The sequence below is a fragment of the Stigmatopora argus genome, chromosome 5 (assembly GCF_051989625.1).
Source record: "Stigmatopora argus isolate UIUO_Sarg chromosome 5, RoL_Sarg_1.0, whole genome shotgun sequence".
In the NCBI taxonomy this organism is placed as follows: domain Eukaryota; kingdom Metazoa; phylum Chordata; class Actinopteri; order Syngnathiformes; family Syngnathidae; genus Stigmatopora; species Stigmatopora argus.
In genome coordinates this window covers 18,201,739-18,220,076 of record NC_135391.1, presented here as the reverse complement: position 1 = coordinate 18,220,076, position 18,338 = coordinate 18,201,739, and the positions used below count along the sequence as shown (strand labels likewise).

Genomic DNA, 18,338 nt, shown 5'->3' with positions numbered 1-18,338 from the left:
CACATAGCAGCTTTGGACTAAAGTTCTAGGGTGTAAACTATCTTATGAACTTCCCATTGTTTTTTATTTATTTATTTTAAACAGCAATGAGTTAAAAAAAACATCATTATTATATCATCATTATATTTTCATTTTTAAGTTTAATTATTGTATTTTTATGTATTTTGATTAATAAATATACATATATAAATAACAAAATGATAATGTTTCCCCTTGTTATCATTATCGTGTAAACAAACCTTGGGTGGGTGTAAAAAGTTTACAAAAATTGCCTATTTTGGAAAGAACTTCATTTTTTTGTGTAGTCAATTGAAACAGTATGGAATTAAAAAAATTAAAACATGGTCACACCCAAACATGTTCCTATCATAAAATCGTGGGTGACTGAGTTCAGGAAATGTCTAATGAAGTGGTGGAATGTCACAGGTTTGTGAAAGGACAATCTAACAGTAGTCATGTTTCAGAAGCAACTTCTCATTGCTGTTGTCATAATACCAACATTTTTTTCCTACTGAATAATGCTAGTTTTTTTTTAAACTAAATACAGTGGTACCTCAACGTACCAGCACCCCTACATACGAGCATTTCGAGATACGAGTAAAATTTCGAGCAAATAATTATCTCTAGATACGAGAAAAATTTCAAGATGCGAGAAAGCCAGGTGGCCAAGACATGAGAGGCTGTTTATCATTGTAGCGCACTGTCTTTTTGTCGCATCGCTTTCGTGTATAACAGATATCTACGAGCATTGGGCGGAGCGTTGCATTTTTTTCAGTGTTTTTTCCGTCACTCAGCGCGAATGCCGGAGCGTTCACTAATACGAGGTATATATTACTTCTCGTTGGCTGCTCATAAGAACATCAGGGGCACTGGCTCCGCAACTCCTCGTGTAATATTTCTGGTCGCAACTCCCTCTTTGTAATGTCTCTGCGAACACTGGGCAGAGCGTTGCATTTTTTTCAGTGTTTTTCCCCCCCTTACCCTGTTAGCTCCTGTTGGCGGAGCGATCGCTAATTCTAGACTACTTCTCGTTGGCAAGTGGTCGTGCATTATCCTATTGTGAGGACATTTGTGTGCATCATTTTCGGAATATTTTGAAGGGAGTACAACAGCAAACAGCCCATCGATACTAAAAGTCAGGTTGGAGGCGGGACAAACAGAGCCAACCCGGCCGGAAGAATGGTATAAAAATGTAAAACAAAATTAGAATTAAGTTTAGTGTAAGGTTAGATTAAACTTATTTTTGAGTGTGTCTGCATCGTAATCCAAGTTCATTTAAATTTGTTATATTACGATTCACCGGTGCAAAAAGATGATGACAATAGAATTAGAAGGAATAAAACATTTATTTCCAATCCAATATCCTGTTTTTGGTGTTTTTTCAGAGGGTTGGAACAAATAATTTGTTTTTAGTTCATTTCAATGGGAAACGTTCGTTCGAGTTACGAGAATATCGACATACGAGCTCAGTCCCGGAACGGATTAAGCTCGTATCTCGAGGTACCACTGTATATAAAATAAAACAAGCTTGAATATTATTTTTGCCTCAAGTCTTTCAGTCTTTCTCTAAAATCACTGCGTTGATTTGTCCTAAAATGAATGCACTGTTAACTTGACAGCCAATGAGTTAACAAGGAAAATGCAAAAATATATTCTCCATTACTATCTAGACTGCTGCAAAATAAAATGTCCTGTGGTTCTGTAAAAAAATAAAAGGGAGGATAAATACTTTTGCATTATTGATTTAAAAGTCGATAGCTCTATACTTTTCAACACTTCTCATTAAGAAGATTTTACAATAGTTCACTATAGATTGAGTAATGTTTTCTCCTTTTTGAACTCGAAAGAATTTGTTTAGCTGTACCTTAAAGTTAATTTAAAGCAGAAAGACCAACGTGACGTGGAAAGGATGCCAGAGGACCAATCATTGCCACGTGTGCTTCACCACTAAGTGTAATTTATTTTGTGTGTGAAGAAAAAGGAGGGTTAAAATCTCCATGGGGTAGATCCATCAGTCAAAAGAGGGTGTGTAGACCGCTAAACGTGAGGAAGAGGGTGAGAGTTCCTAAGCATTTAACAAAAATGCAGCTATCATGCTCGATTAACACTTTTTTGCATGTAAGGTTCTGGTGAAGTTTAAAATCACTGCCTTAAGAGGAAAATCCCTGCGATGCTTTGGGGCCTTCTGTGCCCTAATCTTTATCCTAGCCCCAATCCTAAACTCAACTATCTCTCTTTCCAAACTTGTTTTTCTTAACCCCAACCCTAAACCGAACCATTCCTTCCCTAAACTCAACCAAACCCCTCTTGCCCTAACCCCAAACCCAAGTCCATGCCTCTTGGTCCTTCAAAGCGGGGGCAGGGAAGGCACAAGAAGTGTGTGCAAGGCGAATACTGCGGGCCGCAGCTGGAGCATATTGCTTCAGGAGGGAAAATATTACCTAATTAACTCAAATTATCAAATAATTTTGAAGGAAAAGACAAGATCTATAATAAATATCTATAGGTAGAAGATGGTAGTATAGGAGTACAGTTGTACCTCTATTTATGAAATTAATTGGTTCCAGAACTTTTTTCGTAACTTGAACATTTTGTAAGTAGAGGTGTACTTTATATGTAAATTCTCTAATTTGTTCCACGGTCCTCACTCAACTACCAACTAAACCCTTTAAAAGTGGTCAGTGTCCCAATTTTGTATGAAAGATGAGGAAACACACAAAATGAGAGAAAATTATAAGGAAATTATTTATTAATGTCTTAAAATAAATAAAGCATATGAAAATGTGCCCTGCGCCGCTGAAATAGTTCCCTCCGCGGCCGTTATAATGGGAGATGTGATACCCGTGTTTGTCCGGCAGATGGCGGCAATATCCCGTTCTACCATGCCCGAAAGCCGTCCACTTTTAATTTTAGTACCATTAAACACATTTTAGTAATATTAAACCACAAGTTATGTTTTACTTTGTTAATAGATGGCGAATTAGAACAAATAAAACATTTTTTCCAATCCAATATCCTGTTTTTGGTGTTTTTTCAGCGGGTTTGAACAAATGTATTTGTTTTTAGTTAATTTCAATGGGAAACGTTCGTTTGAGTTACGAGAAAATCGACATACGAGCTCAGTTCCGGAACGAGTTAAGATCGTATCTCGAGGTACCACTGTATACTGCTTTGTTAGGGAGGGATGAGACTGGCAAAAGTCGGCTAGCAAACCTGTGTCCTCTGCTAGGATATGTTAGCCCATGCGCTAAGCAAAAGGACTAATATGGTAAACCAACACTGATTTGGACGAGTTTTATGAGGTTTGAAAAAAAATGTATCCTTTTAGAGCATTTAAAGTTTTACAGAGGTTTTTGTCACCCATAACACGTAGTAACTTGTTGGGCAATGTCTGAAGAAGCTATGATAGTAATTATTTTATTACTTTTTAATGTAATTATCATTCAAGTGAGTACGCTTTAACTTCGTACTAAAAGAAAAACATATTTAGCAAATGTTTTCAAAAATGTGCTATCATCAAAGTATTGGAATCAGAATGAATTTTTTTTATAGATTTAACAGAGAAAATCAGGCTCAACCCCATTGAATTTACTTTAAATAAATTAGCATAGGGCGGTTCGGTGGAGCGAGTGGTTAGCGCGTCTGCCTTACAGCTCTGGGGTCCTGGGTTCAAATCCAGGTCATGTCCATCTGTGTGGAGTTTGCATGTTCTCCCCGGGCCTGCATGGGTTTCCTCTGGGTACTCTGGTTTACTCCAACATTCCAAAAACATGCATGGTAGGGTGATTGGACACTCTAAATTGCCCTTAGGTATGGGTGTGAGTGTGCATGGTTGTCCTTGTGCCCTGCGATCGGCTGGCCACCAATTCAGGGTGTCCCCCGCCTCTATTTTCATTAATTTAATGAACCGCTTTATCCTCTTATCCTCACTAGGGTCGCGGGGCTATTCTTTATTCTGTTGTTGGAATCTAAACAATTGAAATCAAGGAACAGTTTTGTCTCTGAGGTTGTGATACTGGGAAGATGGTGTCCAGCTCAATCATACAGTAAAAAGTTCGATAAATGTATTGATTAATTTGTTCAATCTAGCAACACGTTTCCATACTCCGGCACAAGAGCAGATATCCAGTTTAGTGTTGCTGAACCATGGAATAAATCATGGTGAAAAATTACAAAGTGGAAACAATAAATTATTATATCCCCCTTATCATATTTTTAAGGAGCCAGAGTTTAAATATCTCCAGAAAAGAGAAGAGGGACTTTGTAAACACCCCTGAAGATTGTCATAGAAGATTGTATGGATGATGAATGAATAAATTGAATGTCTACTGCTGTCATTGTTAGTGAATGAGTTAAAATACCACTACACTACGTCTTTGTCATTATCAGTGCATAATCCATACAAGGCATATGTTGGTGTCAGCAAAAAAAAGAAAGAAATGGCTCGCCGCAGGAACATTGGTGCGAATGAAATCTAAAATATTTTAATATGTTTGTGGAGCATGCCAAACTGGATGACAAGCGCTAACCCATGCTATTAATCAAATATTTTACAGGCTTAAGGGCATTTCTTATTATTAGGTAATGCAATCATTCATTTTGATGACCTGAAAAACAGGTCAAAACCTTGTCAAGCTTTTTATTCAGTTGTTATTAACCCAGGATGCAATGATTTAAGTAATTTCTTAGCATTAACAGGTACGTGATTTTTTTTAAATGTGTTTATTCACTTAAAGGAGACTTACATCTTTCACTTTCAGTATCTACTAAAAAAATAGGTTAAGTATACGTAGAAGTGTTGATTAAAAAAAAAAAACTATTGAAGAATGAAGTGGAAGGGGTTGCCAGTGGATGAATAAATTGATGGAGTGCAATAGCCAAATTTTCCAATAAACTTAAGATGGGTGTAAAACTTCAGGTCAGAGTCAATAATTAACGATTTAACATCTAGCGCTCTCATTGGGGTAAAATCTTTTTTATTTGTTCCTCCTTTGGATGAGATGTAACCTGCCACCAATTAGTTTATCACGACTAGGCGTCCAATTCATTTCAAGAGGGAGGGTGGCAACACATGAATGTTCATTCGCTGCTAGCCCTCCAACTTCAAATGGCTTGGACGTCTAGCTCCATCAATGGCAGCCAATGAGGTATAAAAAAATTCAAATTTATTCTTCCTCTGGACAAGATGCACCCTTCCACTGAATAAGTTCATCATTAGGTCACATCCAGTCCATTAGAATGTGTGGCTCTCAACAACTAAATTGAAATTCTTTGAATTAGTTTATCAGGAGAAGACCCCTTTGAATTGCTAAGGTGACAGTGAATGAAACATTTGTTATTCATTGCCAGCCCTCCCACTTCAGATGAATTAGATGTCTAGCACGGCAAGAGCAGACAATATGGTAACAGGGAAATTGCAAAAATATCCTGCATTAATATCAAGAATAGTCATTGACACCAAATTTCTGGTGAGCTGTTGTCGTGTACTTTTGCAATTAACTATGGTATACAGATTCAACATTTCAGTATCGCTTGATACTTGGATACTTTTAAAATCCCTACCAAAAACATAGATCTCATTGGCCTGTAAAAATCCATATATAAACGACAATGGATTATAAGATGCAGAGTTCAAAGCAGAGGAAAAAACGTAGTGCCTTATCGTCCAAAAATACGGTAATGACGATACACAATTTACCATGCCACTAGTACTCAGCAAAATGGAGCTATGTCCAAAGACAGGCGGCAGCAGGTGTGTCTAAATATGGCGACATTCTCCCGGTATTAGGATAGTACCGACCAATACGCCGGCGATGGGAGTTTTAAATGATCTTTGGCAAATACTATGGCTTCATGAAAGACACGAACAGGTGAGGAGCTTTGGCTGTGGAACATCAGTGACAAGCCAGTGCCGAGGCTAAGTGACCACGGCAGCTGCGTAGGCAATTGCAGTCAGAAAAAAGGCTCACAGGCTGAGCGATTGCCTTAATATTTGTACTCTTGTACAATTGGACTAGCCAACTGCCAATAATTGACTACCATATTTTCTCACATATAGGCCGTATTTGTAGCATCAAAAAAATTGACTGAATAAGGGTACGGCTTATATGCATACAAATTAGACTTGACATGCACGAAACTGGTGACAAAGACGAAACGGCATAACGCAGGACAATGCGCCTGATATGGTCATTTATTTCAAAATAAAGCAAAGATGAACACATAAAACGCTAAACAAAATTTATTTTGACGTCTATGAATGAAATTCAAGAAAAAAAACGTATCTTGCATAAAACGTGAAAAAACTCACTTGTGCCTGCCATTGCTCACGCAGGGTGCCCCCCAGCTTACCTTTTACAGGTAATCAAACATGCTCTGATTGGCCAGACGCGAGTTACCTTGATACATGTTTGTAGTGTTTACCATGTCAGCAGTGCTCACTTGACTTCCTTTTTCTGCTTTGATTTTTTTTCTTTTTATTTCTTGTTAGAAAGTGACAACTATTGCAGTAATATGAACAAACCATCGAAAGAATCGAGATATTTTGACATTAGAAACAATATGGCCACCACAACATCTTAAACTTCTGGTAAGAAAATTGTAATTTCTGTCATTTAAAAGCATCAGTTCTCGTCAAGATAGACTTATTTCTTTTTTCAAATTGAATAATTTGATATTTTGCATTTAGAAAGACAGGCATATTAACTTCCTTATTATATTGACCCAAATACCATATTTTCACGACTATAAGGCGCACTAAAAAGTCTTACATTTTCTCCAAAATAGACAGGGCGCCTTATAATGCGGAGCGCCGTGTGTAAGCTCTAAAGCCTGACTGAGCACTTCTTGCCGACACGCTTCTTATATTGGATTGGATAACTTTATATGGAGAGTAGGCAGACGAGGGTGGGGTAGGACGCTAAAGGCACGCCCCTACAAGGTACCTGTATTTATTGTGGGCATGTGTTTATTGCAAAACAATTTCGGTTTGGTTTCTAAGGCCCCCAAAAATGAATATAATACAAATAGACACGCTTACGAAGCTCAGTTCAAACTTCAAGCCATCAACTATGCAAGGAAACATGGGAATAGAGCAGATGGAGGAAGCAGGAGAACGAGCTTCGCCAAGTCAAGAAGAAGCTGAGTTGATTTGTGCATGCCTATCTGGCGGCAGCTGTGAAAAACCTAGTCATGAAAATGAGCTCTGAGCTTGCCATCATTTCCAGAGGCTTAACTCAAGCGCAGGCCAGGCTAGTTACGCCACTATTTGCGAATGGATTGTGGCCGCTTGGACGAACGTGTCCGCTTGCACTGTTGTTAAATGCACTAACAACAGATGCTTGAAAACCACTGGACATCGGCATCAACACAGCTTTACGAAGGGTGGCAGGAAGCGCCGGGCTAGTTACGCCACTATTTGGGAATGGATTGTGGCGGCTTGGACGAACGTGTCTGCTTGCACTGTTTTTAAAGGCACTGACAACAGATGCTTGAAAACCGCTAGACATCGGCATCAACACAGCTTTACGAAGGGTGGCAGGCAGCGCCGGGCTAGTTACGCCATTATTTGCAAATGGATTGTGGCGGCTTGGACGAACGTGTCTGCTTGCACTGTTGTTAAAGGCACTAACAACAGATGCTTGAAAACCGCTGGACATCGGAATCAACACAGCTTTACGAAGGGTGGCAGGCAGCGCCGGGCTAGTTGTTTGAGCTTTTGCCAAAGCCGGCATCATTTCTATGGAGCAACATGGCAATGACAGTGACTCTGACAACGAAGAGAGGTAACCCAGCGTTTTTGATGAATCATTTGGACAATTGTTCAATTCGGACACAGAAAATGAGGACTTTGATGGATTTGTGGGTGATGATTGATCAAAAAATGTGAGTACATTGTAAAATGGCTAAATAAAGTACAATCGAACTCAGTTTTGCTTCTGTTGCCTTTTTTAAAACGTGTTTTTAGCATGTGTCCGTATGTTTAAGCTGGTGTATGTTTAAGCTGGTGTATGTTTTGCCATGCCTGGCTGCGCCTTTAAATGCGGTGCGTCTTGTGTGTGTCAAATACAGAAATAGCACTCGTTACTGACACTGCACCATTAAATGTGGTGCGCCATATGGTCGTGAAAATACGGTTATGTGCAATCCAGCAGGCGATCCTTTCAATTCATACAGTATCTCAGAAATACCACGTGCAAGGATTTTTCTTCAGATTTTCCCTTCAAAGTAAAACAATTGTACTCCCTATTAAAACCATGAATCTGGAGGTGAAAATTGTGAATCAGGGGGCGTCTTATACGAGAGAAAATGTCAAATTCACCGTTTTTAAGGTAATTTTCAGTGTACTGCTTAAACACGGAGGTGGCTAATATGCGAGAAAATAAGGTAATTGACAACAAACTGATTCATAATTAATTTTTCTTTTCCATTTAATGTTGCTTGAGGTTTTTTTTAAACTAATTCTGTACAATTTTTGGTCACGGATTTCAATTTCTATGAGGTTAGGCGTTTTTAGGCAGCATCTTCATTCCACGTGCATGACGCACATGACTGCCACAAATGGCAACACGATTGGCTTGGAAAATGAGCTTCAAACGCAAACCCGGGGATCTCGACGTCTCTATTCCAAGAACACAATGTCAACAAAATGAAAGCGTACACCTCCAGCCTGCATCATCTTCCCAAACAGAACCCCTCACTCGGGAAGCCTCCATGCCAACTTTTTGCACTAAAATAAGATCGGCAGCTGTTAGTTTGAAAGCTGGAGCCATGCATTCATGTTATGCCAGCTTGTCTGCATAAGCCATTAACAGTCACAGATAACTTCATTGTGTTTAGACAACAAAATATTTATAAAAATATTTATAAAAATATCAAATCGTGAAAACTGGGCGAAGTACGTGATTACAAATACTGTGAATGTCTGATTAAGTAACTGGCCGCCATTGATGGAGCTAAACGTCTAATTCATTTGAACTGGAAGGGGCTGACAGAATACATTGCATAGCAAAACAACCCAGCCTGATTCATCATGCAAGTTTGACAACCACAAGTCGTCCAACTAGCTCTGAGCCTTCTGAGGTCCAAGGCACAAGGAGACGGACAACCATGCACACACCCATACCTAGGGGCAATTTAGAGTGTCCAATCAGCCTACCATGCATGGTTTGGGAATGTGGGAGGAAACCGGAGTACCCGGAAGAAACCCACGCAGGCCAGGGGAGAACATGCAAACTCCCACAGGTGGGCATGATCTGGATTTGAACCCAGAGCTGTGAGGCCAACGCGCAAACCACTCGCCCCACCGGGCTGCCTTTTAATGTTCCTGTAACTTTTTGGTTTTAAATTTAAATATTTTCCCTTTAAAACACTTTAATCTTAAATCACTGACAATTGTTTTATATTTTCAACCAAAATAAAGTGGCGGTGTAGATCTCTCCCCAACCTTATATTTCCATTTTGTCGTATTGGTTTGCAGTAATTATTTATTGCACTGAAGCATGATCATTTAGTGCACGGGTCACCAACTCTGGTCTTCGAGGGCCCCAATCCAGTCTGTTTTCTATATCTCCCTCCTCTACTACTCTTGAATCAAATGATCAACTCATCAGCAAGCTGTCCAGAAGTCTAATAATGATCATGATTTTTTGATTCATAGAACACAGACTGGATCGGTGCCCTTGAGGACCGGAGTTGCTGACCCCAAATTTAGTGCTTGCCCTTGAAGATCAAATATATGTCGACGTGTTTCTGTTTGTCTTTGTCCGTCATTATCAGGGCCTGTCGTTGCAGTATAAGCGCACTATCAACCCCAAGCCACCTCATGAGACGTATGTGACAGATCTACCAATTGTAGCGCTGAGCCACAAAGAATCCTCATCGCACAGTGATGATGTGATTGATACACCTTTCTACAAAAAAGAACTAAGAAAAAAGAAAAGAAAATGCAGTACAAAAGCGATTTGCAAATCTTTGTTCTTTACATGGTATGTTAAATAAAAATCAGCGTTCATTTCCTTGGAAGTAATATCTATAAATCAATGTTTTAAAATGCTGCTTGCTAAGTAGCCCAATGAAAATGTGGAACCATGACAATTTTTGTCATGAGTATTAGATTTAATTATCAAGTTTAATTGCCATTCGGAATGTATTTCATGGAAATGTTTCTAGTGTGAGTCAGAGGTAATTAAACTCAAATGGAAACTAAAAAAGAACGATTGCCATTAATACAAAGAAGGTACATCCTATTAGCCTTTAAAACACTGCATTTTCTTCAGTATGAATAGCCGCCAAACTGTGTATTTTATTATTGAAACGTTAAAGTTGTTGAGCAGTGGTTATAAGACAATCATTGTGTACCATTAACTCCACATATGCGCTCCATGTGTGTTTTTTTACTGTATTAGCAGTAGTACTTTGTTCAGGCACCTGCTGTCAGGCATTGTGAAAGATTTAACTCTTCCAGTGCCATTGTCTACGATATGTCCAATCCATATGAAATGGGAAGGGTGACATGAATTGAACAATATCAGCTAATTTAGTTTTTGAGATGATTTATAAAAACTAGATTGGCGACGTACTTCTGCAGGACGAGGCGGAGGTTGCCTGTGCAATTCTTGATCTTGTTCTGGGCTTCAAGGTGGTTCATTCCCTCGGTGGCAACGCCGTCAATGGACAGAACCATGTCTCCGATAGCGATGCCACCTTTGGCTGCTTTCCCGCCATCGCTAAGCTGCAGGGATAAAGTGAGCACAAATTGGAAGAATGTGATGAAGAGCAAAAAATGTATGTAATGTCCTCATTGAAATAAAATTAATCAAACAAAAACATGTTTACAATGTTGATTTAGTTTATCTCATCTCATTTTCTGAACCGCTTTATCATCATTAGGGTCACAGGTGGTGCCGGAGCCTATCCCAGCTGACTCTGGGCCAGAGGCAGGGGACACCCTGAACTGGTGGCCTGCCAATCGCAGGGCACAAGGAGACGGACAACCATTCACTCTCACACTCATCTCTAGGGGCAATTTAGAGTGTCCAATCAGCCTACCATGCATGTTTTTGGAATGTGGGAGGAAACCGGAGTACCTGGAGGAAACCCACACACATGCTGATTTAGTTTATTTGTCATGGAAATACCCCAAAACCAAAGAGTGAGCCAGAAATGACCCCCCCCCCCCCCCAAAAAAAAAAAAAAAAAAAAAATTACAGGCGGAGGTTGCTTGTGCAATTTGAAAATGAATCAAAATCTACAGAAAGTGGCCCCCCAGAAAGGCATTAAAATCAACAGGACGATATTTAAGAAAAGCCCGAAATCAACATGAAGTGAGTTGTGGGAGTTTACCACCCAGCAGAACAAAGAGTCCCCACATTTTCACATTAATCAATAATATTTTTATGATAAAAATAGTCAATTGCTCTAAAAAGGGTTAACTAAATCTGAATTTATCAAAGGTCAATGCTCCTTCCAATACCACCCAATTGACATGTTTTCCATCCCCACCTAAGGGGGCATAGTTTTTCTAAAGGGCACAAACATTAAAACTGACTGTAAAATGGTGACGGGCGATTTATGGGGTGGGATACAGAAACAAACTGGTTTATAGTGTTTAAACACATACCATGTAAGTCTTGCTTTGCAATGACTGACTGACTCATTACTATTTTCAATGGTTGCCTTACACTCTTTATGCATACATGGGAAGGAAAATGAACTCCTTTAAAACTAATTTAAACTGAGTTTTAATTGTTTGAGTACAAGCTTGGTCATGTTAGTCTCATTTATTGGAATAGCTATTAGTATTAACTACCGAATACTGCCGTATTTCTTCGAGTATAACACGTACACATGTATAATGGGCACCCATAATTTGGGACTGAAAATTGTTTGTTTTTTCCCACTTTTTCTCAGGTCACAGCAAGGATTGCACGGGTGCTGGTAACTGGCAAATGCTGAACACACATCGCTATGACAAAATATATAATCACAACATATGGTATGGAAACCTGGTAAAACAAACTACCATTATGAGCACAATTCTCAAATGGAATTTATAATTTTAAATCCTTAAAGTCTAATTCATCATCATAATATTTAAAAATTTTCAAAGTCTGATTCATCATCATCAGACTCAACAAACAATTGATTCGATTCTTCTTGAGTTCTTTTTTTTTTTAAAGTGTGAGCACTGGCCAATAGAACAGGCTTTCGCGCCCCATCGGGCGGACAAAAGACAGTTTGTACGGCGGAGGGCAGTGTTTCACCGGGATTCGTGTATAACGCGCACCCAAACTTTACTTCAGTTTTTTTGGTACAAAATTGTGCGCGTTATACTCGAATAAATACAGTAATCTTCCTGGGCTCCAAATTACAGCATATTAAAATACACAGAAATAGAACAGGTGAACAACCCAGGAAAGCAGTAATTACTTGTGCATTTACATTACTATGATTTCACAATAAATGCACAAATTAGAGTTTACAACACTGCATCCACACAAAGCAATAACATATTCAAAAGTAGTATATAGAATTTCAATATTCATTCATTCATTATCTGTACCGCTTATCATTAAATCTTTCTTTCCAGTTATCAGGTGTATCTCCTCGCAAAGGGCTCAAGCTAATATAATACAATATACAAGCTGGACAGCATGAATAGTAAAATATACACAGTGTTAGTATATACGTAGGGCACCCTCTTTTTTACTCCCTTCCTTGACGTCATCATCTTGAGATGCTGCTTTGTTCAAAGCAACGGCCAATCTTTTACTCTTTCAGTGTGTTTGATGATGATAGACGTCCAATTATGTGACTTATTTTCATCTTTCTACTGTGAATTTGAATTAGATTGTCACTAGGTCTATCACCGTCAATGGCAATAAAGGAGTTAATCCAATTCCTGCTTTCAGTGTTGTGTGTGTGTATTTGGCAAATGTGACACTAAATGGTCAGGGGCCATTGAGCATTAACACTAATCCCGGTGTGCTTAGTGTCTTGTCTTAGCCCCTGTTTTTTTCTTTTCTTTAAATATACAGTAAACATAATTAAAACCTGGATTGATATTGCAGAAAAGCAGAACTTCATTCATTCAGATATTTTCCCTTTCCGCTGATCCTCACTAGGATCGCGAGACAATTTCATATATGCTTTATTAATTAAAGGAGAAAAGGAGAATCACTAATGTGTGTGGGATCCGTTATGTCAAAAGAAATTATATTAATTTTGAACGGTTTGCAAAGCTAAGGTACAGTAAAGCCACCCTCGCGAAGCAATGAAATCCTGATGACTTCTATTTGCGTTTAGGAGCTCAGTTATTTGGCAATGCAGGGTGTAACATCCTACGCTCGTTGCTGTCCGCCCTCAGTCTGCCGATAAGAAGTGCTCTGGTTTATATTACAATGTGCTTACATAACCTATTAGCTTGTGTCTTGGTTCTAGACAGAGGAAAAAACATCACAAAATGCTTCAAATGTATGCTACTGAGTCTCTATTATGTGTACTGTAGTGAGGAGTGATGACAGACATGTAAAATGTCAATAGAAAGTTTTACAATATTTTAGTGATACGTATTAGCGGTTCAGAAAATGAAAGAATATATTATCGAGAATATATTATTGTATATAGGGATGCCCCACAACTGACTTTTTTACTTCTGATCCAATATGATTTTTCTCAAATTACAATTTGCTGATACCAAACCGATGCTCATATTTTTAGAGTAGCAAATACAATACAAAATAGAATTTAACCGGTAAAAGAGAAATCACTGTTTGTAGTAAATTTAAAAAAGGCTTTGCACACAATGATCTGTTACTGTCATTAGTTTCTAAAGAGATGTAGTAGCTCGACTCAGTGGTTTGATGTACAGCATCCGGAAAGCACCGTCGTAATGAAAACATACGAGACTACTGGATTGAATGCGATCTTTAGACCAATTCTGCGACTGTCCGATACTCCAAAAATATTTGTATCGGCCACCGATACTGAGTATGGTATCGGGAGATCACTAGTTTATATCGTACATCAATATTTTCAATTAACTTTAAACAGATTTTCTATACGAGGAAATTGAGTTATGATCTTGTACGTAGAACAAAAACTCAAAAATACATGTCTACATTCCATGGGGTGCCCACACCTTTTGGCTCACAAGCTTAGAATACAGAGAATAAGACTTTAGATTCATTCATTCATCTTTTGTAGCGGTTATACTCAGAAGGTTTGCTGGAGATAGCAGAGCCTATCCCAGCCAACCAAGGGGAGCAAGTGGGGGACACTCCGAATTGGTTGTCAGCCAATCGCAGGGGACAATGAAACGGACCACCACTCACTATCACACTGCCACCGAGTGGGAATCAAACCCGTACTGCCCGCACCGAAGTCAGGTGGAAGAAGCACTGCACTATCGGGGAGCCATGAATGAATATATCATGTATTAATACTAACACAACATACTGTTTTCTTATCGATGCAAAAATATCCTTTATTTTGGCACACATACGGCTCATGGAACTTAAGAATATTTTTGGTCATTGCCTTGTGACGAATTAGTGGAAGGATGGGCATCTCTGGCCTAGACTCTAATGCAGGGGTGCCAAACTCCGGCCCTTGAGGGCCCCTATCTAGTCTGTATTCTATGTCTGACTCCACTAACACATCTGAATCAAATAACCAGCATCGTTATAATTTCTAGACAGTTTGCTGATGAGTTGATCATTTTTACTCAGATGTGTTAGTGGAGGGAGACATGGAAAACAGACTGGATAGGGGGCCTTGAGGACCGAAATTGGGCACCCCTTTCAGTAATGGGTGGGTGTGGCTGCAGAAACTGAACTGTGAAATGATGAAACTATTCAAAGAATCTCACTGCACAACCTAAACATATAGAGGTCCGGTGAACGAGTGGTTAGCTCGTCGGCCTCACAGTTCTGGGGTCATGGTCTCGATCCCAGGTCGATCCTTAATGTGTAGCGTTTGCATGTTCCCCCTGGGCTTGTGTGGTTTTCCTCCCAAAGATGCAGGGTAGGTATGAGTATGAGTGTGAATGGTCGTCCCGGTCCAATCGGTAAAAGTCTCGAACTAATTTTTTCAAATGTGCAGAAATGGCCAAAAATCGCTAATTTTTCCAACTTCAGTCCAAGATGGCTGACTTTCAGTCTGGTTTGGGACTTGTACCAGTGACATTTTTGTGGAGTTTGAGGCGCAGCATAAATTCCTTTTTCATAGCTCTGTGTTGAAAAATCAGTAAAGGGGAGGCCATTTTTATACTTTAGAGGGGCTGTTGGGGAACTGTTTTTTGTACAAATTGTACGTAACGCACAGCAAAGATTTGATGCACAAATGGGAACATATATGCCAAAATTCATGGCCATATGTATTTCCTAAGAGTCAGACCAAAGTACTTCCTGTTTTTGGCTAACAAAGTGTAGTTGCGGCAAAAGCAACATTGTCTACATTGACTACAGTAATCCCTCGAACATCGTGGATAATGTAGACCAGACATGGCTGCGATAATCGAACAACCGCAAAGTAGGATCAGCCCTATTATTATCACATACCATACTACACCTTTTCGCGCCTATACAAAAATACAAGTACACGAGTGCAACTATGAAGAAGTATTTATTAAATATTAGAGTTGTAGGCATATGAAAAGACTGAAATGTATCAATATCTAAAATAATCTATAAATACAAAAACAATTTAAATACTCACAGTGAAAATAGTTCCTCTGAAAAAAAAACAGGTTATTGTGAGCTTTAGTCCAAGTCCTCTTCGTCAGATTCGAGAGTCATTGGGCCGTCGATTAAATCTTCAGGAGACGGTATGGGGGCAACAGGAGCAGCTTCTTTCTACAAGAGGTTTTCAGTGCACAAGGAACATGGCGACCGCCGTTTCTTTTCTTGTACAATGCCTTTATCCATGTTGTCATCAATCTCCTGGAGCCTTTGTTGCAAACTGTGTGCCATATCGAAAATAACCTGCAGATGTCTCGTCATGTAAGCTTCACGGCCGTATCTATGGCGTAAATCCCTCATAATGCTGGTTCATTTTTTATTCATAGTGGTTACCACTCCCTTAGGGTCCTTGGAGAAGGATATTGTGGCCATCTTCCCAATGTTCGCTTCTTCTTTCTTGGTAAAACGCACGGAAGATTCATTTATGCTGGAATGGCATGCTAAACCTTTAGCATAGGAACGTCACTTTTTCGGTCACTGTGATCATGTCGCCTTCTTTCTTGGGCTCATTGGCGCTTAGGAGGCATTTTCAACAACGAATCGAAATGAATTGAAAGTTGACCCTGGGAGTTCTCAACTATTTAGTGAGTTTGGCACGTTGCCAAACCTACATTTAACTTTGACCCCACACCCTCCTAACGCCCACACCCATTAGTGAAAACTCACTGTTTTGATAACGTTTTATCTACCAAATCTCACAAATATACACACCAATTTTGAGGCCCATCAGTAAAAGTCCCCAGGGCGAGTTCGTTCAAATGAACCATTCGCACTGAAGGGTGCTCGGACCTTAATTAATAATAAAAATACACATATAATCATTATTTATCATATTTAAAAAAAAGAGAGCAAAAATTGTCAGTGGAAATATAAAGGATTAAGAAGTCTTAGGTGTCAACTTTTAAATATTTGTCCAATGTAGTGACCACTGTTCCTGAGAGGGTTAAATTGGCTGTTTTTGAACGATCAATGTTTCATTGCCATTGACGTCAGCAGCCCAATCCAATTCCACTGGACTGGCCATCTTTCACCGTAATTGGGAACCAGCAGCCTATGAAAAGAATTGCCGATTTATTTGCCAAGTCAGTTGTCAATTAATCATAACTGCCATAATGTTCTCCTGCTTTCAAGCCAACTTGCCTGGGAACGAAAAACCAACACAAGCAGCGCACACACACACACACCTCCAAAAACGCAAACACATAAATGTGGTCGAAAGCCCTCTAAAGTCACATGGCTTGAGTTAGTGGGAAAAGTAACACATCCAAAGTAATAACAACACAACGCAGCGACCCAAAGAGGGCCCCGCGGGGCACTTGAGTAAGAGTGGCTTGTTCATCATCGGTCTCGCGTTGCCATTGGCCTGCGTGCTGCCAATTTTAGTCATTTGATGGAGCGTCTGTAGTTTGGGAGTTGTTTTGAATTGCATCCACTTTGATAAAAATAAACAGGCAAACTCCGTTTATGGTTTGGCCCATTCTGCATGAACGGTATGTACTTCTAACTCATTGGCTTGAATCAAGAGGAAGCAGATTTCTTCCTTACCCTAGAGATGGTCAGGGGCAAGTTGAAGTCTTTCCCACCTTGTAGTCTGAAGCCCCAGGGGGCGGGGCCAGACAGAGTGACATTGTAGTTGGTGCTCATGGTTTTCCTTAGGTTGAGGAGAAGTGCTAAGGAAAAGGAAAGTTTGCTTTACTCATCAAGGCAAAACAAAGAAAATGTAGCTTTGCATGTCACTGTGTGAGATTGTGTGTTCTCTGGTTTCCTCCCACATCCCAAAACCACGCAGGGAAGGCTGGTTGAACCCGCTAAATTGCCCCTAGATATGAGTGTGAGCATCTAGAGATCAAATTTCTTGAAAATTAACAATAATTTGTTCTGATTGAGTGCCAAATTTAAAATCCCAAACATTTGTACAGCACAGTTTAGTACTACATTTAAATTATAATCACATTTTAATCGTAACCTGCGACCCTGATGAGGATAAAGCAGTTCAGAAAATTAATGAATAAATGAATTATAATGATAAATTACAGTAAAAATGTAATATAATATATTCATTTCAGATTGGGAAACATTTAAAATAATCATTTAAAAAAACAAAATATCTAATTAAATGTTATTAGTAAAATATTAGAAGGTAGAGTCATAAGAAAATAATTCACCCTCTAACATCTTTAAAATCACAATTTAAAAAATCCTTTAACATGGAAAAAACAGAGGAAAAAAATGCAAAATAACATTTATTTGGAGAAAATGCAAATTGGTAAAAAAAATACAATATGAATACAGTCGCCTACAAACAACTCTACTTTGAGTATTATAGCTACAGATTGCTGTATAAAAGTCAATTACACAAAAGACAGGAAAAATATTTCTAAAATGCAAATCATTTTGACTTTCCTAACATAAAACAACTCAGAAAACATGATTAATAAGTCAATGGGCCTTATATTTACCGTATAAATAAAAAACCTAGAGAGAAAAAGAGCTCCTTTGCAGGCAGGTGAGGAGTCTAATAATCCCCTGGAGTGTCCCCGTCTCAGAAAACACAGATAGTGCGTGAAAGAGGAATAGGGAGCAAATGCCTTTATATCC

General features: G+C 39.1%; 1 protein-coding gene across 3 annotated transcripts in view; it reads right to left on the bottom strand.

Annotated features, from left to right (window-relative positions):
• The window catches only part of pdlim5a (PDZ and LIM domain 5a), a 54,505-nt gene extending 36,217 nt beyond the window's left edge, over positions 1–18,288 (bottom strand). For all 3 annotated transcript variants that reach the window (XM_077601669.1, XM_077601670.1, XM_077601671.1), the window contains exons 1-3: positions 18,200–18,288; positions 17,286–17,410; positions 10,581–10,732 (exon numbers count right to left, since the gene is read on the bottom strand). In XM_077601669.1, the coding sequence (XP_077457795.1) occupies positions 10,581–10,732; positions 17,286–17,384 (251 nt within the window). In that variant the 5' untranslated portion in view covers positions 17,385–17,410; positions 18,200–18,288. The remainder of the gene's footprint in view (positions 1–10,580; positions 10,733–17,285; positions 17,411–18,199) is intronic.
• Positions 18,289–18,338: the final 50 nt, after the last annotated feature.